This window comes from Glycine soja, chromosome 16 (assembly GCF_004193775.1).
Source record: "Glycine soja cultivar W05 chromosome 16, ASM419377v2, whole genome shotgun sequence".
NCBI lineage: Eukaryota > Viridiplantae > Streptophyta > Magnoliopsida > Fabales > Fabaceae > Glycine > Glycine soja.
In genome coordinates this window covers 20,987,176-20,997,440 of record NC_041017.1, presented here as the reverse complement: position 1 = coordinate 20,997,440, position 10,265 = coordinate 20,987,176, and the positions used below count along the sequence as shown (strand labels likewise).

The 10,265-nt window shown below is 36.8% G+C and overlaps 1 protein-coding gene across 3 annotated transcripts; it reads right to left on the bottom strand.

The window, feature by feature from the left end:
* Positions 1–792: 792 nt before the first annotated feature.
* On the bottom strand, positions 793–4,616 carry LOC114389141 (transmembrane protein 45B-like). 3 transcript variants are annotated; one of them, XM_028349752.1, is made up of 3 exons: positions 4,428–4,616; positions 3,352–3,950; positions 793–1,701 (listed from the first exon to the last, which is right to left on the bottom strand). In XM_028349752.1, exons 2-3 carry the CDS (start codon positions 3,696–3,698, stop codon positions 1,233–1,235), a joined length of 816 nt encoding a protein of 271 aa, XP_028205553.1. In that variant the 5' UTR covers positions 3,699–3,950; positions 4,428–4,616; the 3' UTR covers positions 793–1,232. The 3 variants fall into 3 exon arrangements, with proteins under 3 accessions (XP_028205553.1, XP_028205551.1, XP_028205552.1); XM_028349750.1 differs by having other exon boundaries at positions 3,352–3,801; XM_028349751.1 differs by lacking the exon at positions 4,428–4,616 and having other exon boundaries at positions 3,352–4,398.
* Positions 4,617–10,265: the final 5,649 nt, after the last annotated feature.

Genomic DNA, 10,265 nt, shown 5'->3' with positions numbered 1-10,265 from the left:
AAGTAAAACAAAACAATGGTATGTAACGTCCAATGAGAGATTGAAGAAAAACAATATATATATATATATATATATATATATATATATATATATATATATATATATCCAAATATTTTATTATTACTTATTACTAGGAAAAACAATAACTGGTAATAAATTTTAAATATCTGTATTTTTTATAGAAAATTATGAATTATTATTTAAGCAACATTCACAATTTTAATGTAATTATATATAAATATACTACTAAATATTTTTAAAAAATTAATTTTTTTAACATGCAAATTTTAAAAAAAAAACAAATATAATATAAATAACCTTGTACATCACATGAATCTAATGACTTGGTATTGGAGAGGAAATCCATCACAGAAATGGCAGAGGTAGCACGTGCACGCCAAAATGGATTGGATTTTGTGGTGATCTGACTGGTTTTAACAACAATGCACCGGAAACCACTTTTAGTAAATCAATGATTTTAGTGTTTTTTTATCTACTAATTGTTAGATTTTTGTTAGTGGAAAAATTTAAATCCACAACCTTCGCCTTTTTTTTCTTCACCTCCATTATAACCCCATCAATGATTTCGGTCAAAACCATTTTAAAGATGGTACAGTTATTTTAGGCTCAGTTCTATTTGGTTTTAGAAGTGGTTCAATTTATTTGTATTTTTATTTTCACACCCCTTGCGAAGGTACATGTACCAAGCAATGGTGAGTGTTCATCATGGATGAGAGTATAACCCACGGAACTACATTGCATAAATTTACATAGAAATAATAGTGTCCCAGATAAAAAGGAATACCTTCTCTGTTCATTTCACATTTGATTCTAAAAAATCATTTCACCACACTAATGGATTGTTTTACTTCAATACACATATTTTACAAGAAAAATGGCTGCCAATTTATTGCATAGTCTACTTCATTCCTCATTTCTTTTGGCCAGAATATTCCCTAGTCAAGAAGCAAAAGACTAATTCTTGGAGATGTTTAAATCCATTTAAGAGACTGATATCTTGCAACAAATATTTTTTCATACATATGAACCTAGAGATCAAACCCCTAATTACATGTTTAAGAAATAAAGTTATCTGTCAACCATGCCAAACCATATTGGTACTTCATTCCATGTGCATACAATCACAACAATGAGAATCAGACTTAAGTCTTCGTGCATCTATGCTAACTCCCCACCACCAGAATTGATGCATGCACAGTTCCTAGTTCAATTCAACTAGCATTGCTAGCAAGCTCTTCACAGTTCCCATATCTTGAAGCTGCAAAGCCATAGGATGCTACAGTTCCTACAAGAACAGCAAGGACTGCAACAAAGAGTTGAGCGTTAGCAAACAATTCACCCCGAACCTCACTCTCTTTTGGGTGACATGTGATATTACTATCCCTGAGCTTACAACCAGATGGTAGCATGGGGCCGTAAAGAACAAAAGCGGTTTGATAGAACCAGATTCCTTGCAGCGCTATAGCAATACCATTACATAAATCTACTGGGAAGCTGGTTGGCAAAAGGGCACCAGAAACTGAAGATATAATGCAAAGCCCAATGAGGAAAGCAAGGAGGACATGGTAATAGCCTTCAAGGCCTTTGTGTGTTGTTGAGTGAAAGTAGAATAGAAGATACTCTGCACAGAATGCTGCAGCAGCAATCAAACAAAGAGCATTTTCAGGCAAGGGAAGACGTCTGCATAAGAGAATGAAGAAAATGAGAATGGAAAAGAAGCAACAGGTTAAAAAAGCAGCACTTTAACTAATAGAATAAGATTTAGGGAAACATAGGTCTGCGGAAATTGAACAAACTGGTAAGTATCAGACATTTGAGAACCAATTTCCAAAATGCACACACACATGAGCACGTGCATGCACACACACTAATACACTCATGTGCACAACTGATGCATGTTTCAACCCAAGGATTAATTGATGAATTTAAATAACACAAATTCTGCCAAGCAGCATAGTTCTTAGACTCACAAATATCTTTATGATTTTCCATATCATCTACTTTTTCCCCAATAGCATTCAGAATAACTGTAGCGATAGGTTGAATTAAGGACAATTGAGTGAGAAAAGGAGATAATGGCAGTTAGCACAAAGTTATATGTGAGATAAACAGACATGCTCAGACTCATTGCTGAACATAACTCATAAGCATGATTGGGAAACTCATTGTCCATTATAAAATCTTGAAATCATAAAATTCAAGAGGAAAAAGTACTAGGGTGCAATCTTTATGTGAAGCTAGATAAAAAAAACAATACGTAAATAAGATAACAGATTAATCGAGTGAGCCAGTAGCTCTCAAGTACACAGGAAAGTTTTGTTCTGTTTTGCTTTCTATGAAAGCTCCATGCAACAAATTCTACCAAAAGGATGAAAGGATGCATCAGTAGGACAGATTGACAGAAGCATCAAATCTCATGCTACAATGCAGGAGATAACTCTAGATGGCTTGAGAACTAATGTATATAATAGAAAATCAGTAGAACGGAACCCACAGATAGAGAATAAATTCTTGCAGATGTAGATTATGAAGAACAGTGATTAGAAAATATAGCTTCTTCACAGGAACAAGCACGGTAAATAGAAAGACAACTATGACAAAGCAGGTATGGTCCTTGGAAACACTGTAATGGAATATTTTTCACCTTCAGAGTTAAATAGCTCATACCATGCATTTATTGAAGCTTTTACTATGGTAAGGTTTTCACTAATGTCAATATCTTGTACTAACTTATTTACTGATGCAATCAAAATTAATTTTTTTAATAAAATTTCACACTTAAACCCATTTCCATTTGTTAGTACATGGTGAGAATACAAAATATTAGTGAAATGCTAAATGACTTCATTACATTACACTTACCTCCACCATAAGGTTGACGAAAATGTGGGGTGAATTTGTATGTTTCATGTCTACTAAAATGTGTTTGATCAGCTAAGAACCAGATACAGAAAGATTTATAGTAACCAAAAGAAGAAGAAAAATGCTAGCGTGTGGTACAATCATATCACTTATCCACCATGGACATCATCAAGTCCTAATTATCCTCCACACCCTACTTTATCTTTGTTTTAATTTCCAAAGTAAATCAGATGAAATAAACAGAAATTTTTTAACTATTAATGAGGACATAAATTCAAGTAGCATTCGTTTTTTTTTTCTTCAGATATGAACAAGTTATTTGCAACTGATGGGAACCAACAACTTAAAACTGCATTATCACCTTTTATCTTCTATATTACAGGTACAGGAGAGTGCAGATTGGTGGATGAATTTTAACAAGAAATGGCCTACATCATAACAATAAGAACAACAACAACAACAACTAACCTTGTCTTTTCTGAGAGGAGAGCAACAACACCAAAGATAAGAAACATCAGAAGCATTCCCGAGTGCTCAAAGTTGTTGAAGTAAGTGGTGTTCAAGGCTCCCCCAACAAAAAACCTGAGGCGGGTTGCAAGTAAGAGCTCCACACACAAATCTATGAAAGCACCAATTGAAATGACATAGAGCTCCAAGTGCTTGAGCCTCCCATTAAACCCCGGTACAGGATTCCACACCTGGACTCTGAATGTCTTAGGGTTTGACACATATCTCATCACAGAGCCCCATATATGCCATGTCCCAACTAGAAGAAACAAGGTCCCTGGCAATATATGACCTATGAAAGATCCCATCTTCCTCGTACTTGCTCAGCTGGATCCTTGAATGATTCTTTAGCTGAGCAAACCAAATAGTTGATCACTAAAAATCTCCACCTCGTAAACCTACAAACTAATCCTGTTATGAATAAAAGCACATTCAGCCTTCAAACTTCCAATAACAACACCTTGGGTAAAAGCTTCGGTATCTTGTAGTAGTCATCAGTCTTAATAGCAAGTAGTTTCCTATTCAAGCTATCCCAGCCCAATTCTACTGCTACAGATTACCTTGTAAAAATACTAATATTCAGTGTCAAGTGTCAACTTCAATTTTTCATTTTCAGGAAAAACCCAAATCAAGTTTCTTGGAGCAAATTAACTATGTAGACAAGCCAAAATCGGTAACAATGATTGATCAGAAAATCAAATAAGCCAAAGAAAAACTGCCACCAAAGCCAAAATCTGTAAACTTGGAGGAAGAAGATAGGTAGATCAATCTATAACCGGAAAACTTGTTATATTCAAAATCCCAACAAAATCTAACCCATTTTCTTGTGTTCGTGACTAAATCTGAAGTACATTTCCTTTCTTTTCTTTTGCATAACAGACACAGATTCTGTATTAGTGCAAGCAAGTTGAAATTTTTTTATAAGCTAAATAAAATCGTATGAATCATTAGGTACTTTACACTGGGAACCACGGGGGTTAAGAAAGTCCTAAAGGAAGAAAACAATGATGAAGACAAAAGGGGTTTGCTTTACTTACTGTTATAATTGATTTATTTATGGCATAATGAGCAAAGGTTGACGGGTTTGGATGCAGAGAGCAGCGAGCCCAATGATTCAGCAATTGAAAAAAGTGATGGTTTTCCAATTTAGAACACCAATTTAATAAGCTCTAGCTAGCATTGAGTGAAAAGATGGTGATGACAGTTGTGAAAATTGCAAACAACAAAGAATGTTATGATGAGTAGGGTAGGCCTATGTGGCAAGGTACGAGAGTAAAACGATAGAAGTCCAAACGTAGGTTGTTACGTTTTGTTTTTTTGTTTAAAGATAAAAACATCGTTAAATATTCATTTTGATATCAGAAAGTGTGACACAATTATAAATTAATGTCTAAAAAAATGATAATTCAAATTTAGTTTCTGAATTTACAAAACCTGCAACAAATTGCTCGTGCGGTTAAATTTATGAAATCATTTTGTAATTAAATTATATTCTTATCAAATTTGAAGAATTCTTCTCAAGCGACCATCCTTCACGAGCTTCTTCACATACAGCGGCGGGGTATCTTCTCACGACAACAATCCTTCATGAGCTTCTTCACATACGATGGTGGAGTGTACCTGTAAAAATACTCCGACGCTTAAGTTAGCAGCGTGGAAGTATACAATTATCAAAATATAGGTTGTATTAAGAGTTGATTTACCTGAACATTGATGATTTCCCTTTATAATGATGAAATTAGATGATACAACAACAACAACAACGCCTTATCCCACTAGGTGGGGTCGGCTACATGGATCAACTTCCGCCATAATGTTCTATCAAGTACCATACTTCTATCCAAACCATTAATTTCGAGATCCTTTTTTATAACATCTCTTATAGTCTTTTTGGGTCTTCCTCTGCCTCGAATTGTTTGTCTTCTCTCCATCTGGTCTACTCTCCTCACTACAGAGTCTACCGGTCTTCTCTCTACATGCCCAAACCACCTAAGTCTATTTTCCACCATCTTCTCTACAATAGGCGCTACTCCAACCCTCTCTCTAATAGCTTCGTTTCTAATTTTATCCTGTCGAGTCTTACCACACATCCACCGCAACATCCTCATCTCCGCTACACCTACTTTATTCTCATGTTGGCTCTTGACCGCCCAACATTCTGTTCCGTACAAAATCGCCGGTCTTACCGCAGTCCGATAAAACTTTCCCTTTAGCTTGATCGGTACCTTTGCATCACATAACACCCCCGATGCTTTTCTCCATTTCATCCATCCTGCTTGAATGCGATGATTCACATCCCCTTCAATTTCCCCATCATCCTGTATTACAGACCCAAGATATTTAAATCGTGTGACTTGAGGGATAATATGGTCTCCTATTTTCACCTCTGAGTTAGAAACCCTCCTTCTTTTGTTGAACTTACATTCCATATACTCTTATTTGCTTCTGCTTAGGCGAAAACCATGTGTTTCTAGAGCTCGTCTCCAAGTTTCCAACCTCTCATTCAACCTCTCATTCAACACTGAAATTAGATGATAATATCTCAATTTTCCTTTTAAGGTAATGCAAAATAGGAAAAATAATTTTATTTTTTCTTTCCTCTAATAATATATAACATTTGATTTTAGGGGATATCTCTATCTTTCTGGTAGAAGATAGAATTTCTTTCTTATCTTAATTAAATCCACTCTTTGAATCCAAGTTGTCTACTCGGTCAGTCATTGAGTATGAAGGCTTGCTGGGTCCATGTAGTACATAAGTTCTCCAAGCTCTGAAGCTAGCCGTATAAGCTTTTTATATATAAGAAATAATCTTAAGTCATAAACTCTAACTATGTTATCCTCTAGTCAAGTTTAAGTGTTAATTGTCAATTTGGTTATTGTCAAACTTGAGACAGATGTCTTCTTTGAATGGTTAATGCCGAGTACAAATGGTTAAGAATTCGAAGTGGCATCTTATCAACTGCTACGTCCATTCAAATGCATTTAATGCTTTCGCACATTTTCAAGAAAGATGTTAATGTAGCTCCATGTGGAGCTTGTAGTCCTTGGATCTTCTTCATCAATGGAGTCCTTTGCTTCTTGAAGATGAATGGTAGTGGAATGGAGAAGGAAGAAAGATGATTGGGGACGCCACTTCAAGGAGAAGATGAGTCAAGAAGAAGCTCACCACCATAGGAAGTCATGGATAAGAGCTTAAAGGTAGGAGAAGATGAGTGGAGGGAGAGGGAGAGGGAGAGAAGGAGCACGAAATTTTGTGCCTCAAATGAGGTCTAAACTTTGAAGTGTAATTCTCAAATGATCAAAGTTGAAAAAATGCACACACATGGCCTCTATTTATAGCCTAAGTGTCACACAAAATTGGAGAGAAATTTGAATTTCTATTCAAATTTCACTTGAATTTGTGGAGCCAAAATTTCACTAATTATGATTAGTGAATTTTAGCTATGGTTCAGCCCACTAATCCAAGATCAAGTCCAAGATTCTCCACTAAGTGTGCTTAGGTGGTGTCATGAGGCATGTAAAGCATGAAGGACACGCACAAAGTGTGACTATATGATGTGACAATAGGGTGTAGCAAGCAAATGCTTACCTCCCCCTCTAAAATTTAATTGGATTGGGCTTCTCCCAATTCAAAAATAATGAAACCATAGTCTAATATGTACAAAGATAAGTGGGCTCATACTTAGCCCATGGGTCTGAAATCTACACTAAAGCTCATGAGAACCCTAGGGCTTTCTCTTGCATCTCTGGCCCAATTTTCTTGGAGTCTTCTATCCAATGCCCTTGGGAGATAGGATTGCATCAAATGCCATGCTTGCATCTTTTGAATTTCAAAATTTTAGTTGGGATACCCAAGGGTCATGCCTATCCCCATTTGTTGATATGTCTCCTCAAGGGAGAATTTGACGATTCAAATGGATGTGTCCTTTTGGCCATTAGAAGCTTCTAGAAGGCTATAAAAAGGTTGAGAAACCTTTTTTTCTCCCACTCTTTTGCTTCTATGCTTGCTTCTTTGGCTAAATTCCATATTGTTTGACCATATTTTTCTCTTCATTCTCTTTTTTCCGGTCACCCTTTTGCCTTCTAGGTACACATTTTCGACCCTCCTCTCTTCATCATGTCTCATTCTGAGGAGGGTTTTGTGCCCACCAATGGGGGTAGGATGTTGTTGCTGGAGGTTCGCCTTATTGATGAGAGTTCAAATGATGATCCTTCCAACTTTCACAATGGTTTCTGATGACATCAATGATCAGGAATCTAGTATTCCCCTTGGTAGTGTTGTTCCTTTAGTTGATGGCGTTGGTCCTCTAGTCACTAATCTTGCCACCCTTGCTAGTGGCACTGTTGTTGTTAAAGGAGGGCCTCACTTAAACATTGAGGTTCCCTCCTTCCCTAAGAAAGACGAGGTCGAGTCCCCTCTACCCATTCCTTCTTATAATGTTATTGACCTAGACTCAGAGGCTACTATCCTTTAGGCCTTGGTCCACGTCCATTTATTCTTCCTCCTCCTAGAAAACCTAGTAAGTCACCCCTATAACCCTTCTAGGCTACTCTCTTCTCGAACCTACATCTTATTGTTCCTTTTGATAGGTTTGACATAGATGTTCTTCAAGAACTTAACGTCACCCCTACCTAGTTGCATCCGAATGCTTGGGCAGCCATGTATGCTTTTAGGGTTTTATGTGATGAATTCTTTATCACTCCTATTGCTTCCAAATTCCTTCATCACTATAACGTGAAGGTAAACAAAAAAGGGGGTTGGGTTGTTCTTATCGACATTCTCAGACGGGCTGTTATCAACCCATATACAACCTCTTATAAAAAATTTAGGGTTATTTCTTTCGAGTTGGTCCCGGTTCCCCAACTATGCCAAATTATTTTACTTAGCAAAGAAGGACTTGCTTCCCTTTTTATTGGACTTTTTCCTTCAACAAGGATATCACAAAACTCGTGGAATTCATGTCTCCCTTTGACCAGGAAGATATGATTGTACATTATAAGTTCCCTAGGGATTTTCATTGTAAGACCAGGTAGACATTGATGTAACTCCATGTAGAGCTTGTAGGCCTTGGATCTTCTTTGTCAATGAAGCCCTTTGCTTCTTGAAGATAAATGGTAGCAGAATGAAGAAGGAAGAAAGATGATTGGAGATGCCACTTCAAGGAGAAGATAAGTCAAGAAGAAGCTCACCACCATAGGAAGCCATGGATAAGAGCTTGAAGGTAGGAGAAGATAAGTGGAGGGAAAGGGAGAGAAGGAGCCCGAAATTTTGTGCCTCAAATGAGGTCTGAACTTTGAAGTGTAATTCTCAAATGATCAAAGTTACAGCAAGTGTTACACATGCTTCTATTTATAGCCTATGCAGCTTCCTTGAGAAGCTTCCTAAAAAAGCTTCTTTGAGAAGATAGAGCTTAGGTACACACACCCCTCTAATAACTAAGTTCACCTCCTTGAGAAGAGAAGCTAGAACTTAGCTACACACACCCCCTATAATAGCTAAGCTCATCCCTATGCTAAAATACATGAAAATACAAAAAGTCCCTACTACAAAGACTACTCAAAATGCCCTAAAATACAAGGCTAAAATCCTATACTACTAGAATAGCCAAAATACAAGGCCCAAAAGAAGAAAAAACCTATTCTAATATTTACAAAGAAGAGTAGGCCCAACCTTGGCCCATGGGCTCAGAAATCAACCTTGAGGTTCATGAGAACCCAAGGGCCTTCTTTAGTAACTCTAGCCCAATCCTCTTGGAGTCTTCTATCCAATACCCTTGGGGGTAGGATTGCATCAGACATGTCTTTCTCCAAAACATCGATCGTGGATTGAGATTATGAGTATCTTTTGTTATTTTCTTTTTTTGCTTTCTTTGTCGAGTTTTGTCCCTGCTTTTCTTTTTTTTAGGAATTATGGCCATGTTCGATTACTAATCCATCAAGAAGGCTCAAACCGAGAAGGTTGAGAAGGTTTAGGCCGACAAGGCCAAGGGAAAGCAACAGGGCCACATTGGAGATGGCCAGGTTCCTCCTCCTCCTCCATTAACCCGGGTGCTGCTAAGAGGGCCCATTTGGGCCCTTAAGATGAAGGGCTTTCAAACTTAAGGTACCTAATGTAAGTCATTTCGCTTTAACAGAGAAGGATCTCACTATAACGAAATTGAGTCATAAAGGTGAGGCACTCTCTACTTATAAGCTCATGTTGATAGAAAGGGATCCTGCCACAGTGAGGGCTTTGTGATGGCAACCATAAAAACAAATAATAATAATGAAAACTATATATGTGTGTGTGTAGGATTTAAATAAGTGGTATTTGAGCTGAGTGTTTCTACATATTTTCGCCAAAGCAAATTGACAACTCACTAAAGTGAAAATGGTAAGAAATATATTTGGTCAATCGTGGCACATTTGGTTCAATTGCATTAATGCACCCATTTTCACCAAAGCAAAGTGGTCACTCACTGTATCAAATATGGACATTAGTTCATTGGATCATATGTACCACAAAGATTGTGGCAAATTGACAATTTGTTGCAACAAAAATTCAAAAGGTAAAGGTAGTTGAAACCTTTTTCCCCTTTTTAAATTTCTCATTTTATTTCATTTCATTCACTTAACCCATTTCCCTTAGAAGCTTTCTTAGAGTCTAGCCTACTTCTTATTCCATTTTCATCAATTTTTCACTCAAATCACTCATGCCCTCACTCCTTTACTGCGTCAACTCTTTTTTTCACTTGTTTGGCATTGCATTCCCACCCCTCATTTGCATTTTCTCAATATTGTTAAAGTAATTTTTTTCTTTAGATGTTTTGGTTTTGTTTGTTGTCTTCTTAGTTTGTAAACAATTCCTATCTAATAAAGTGATAAAAAAAACAA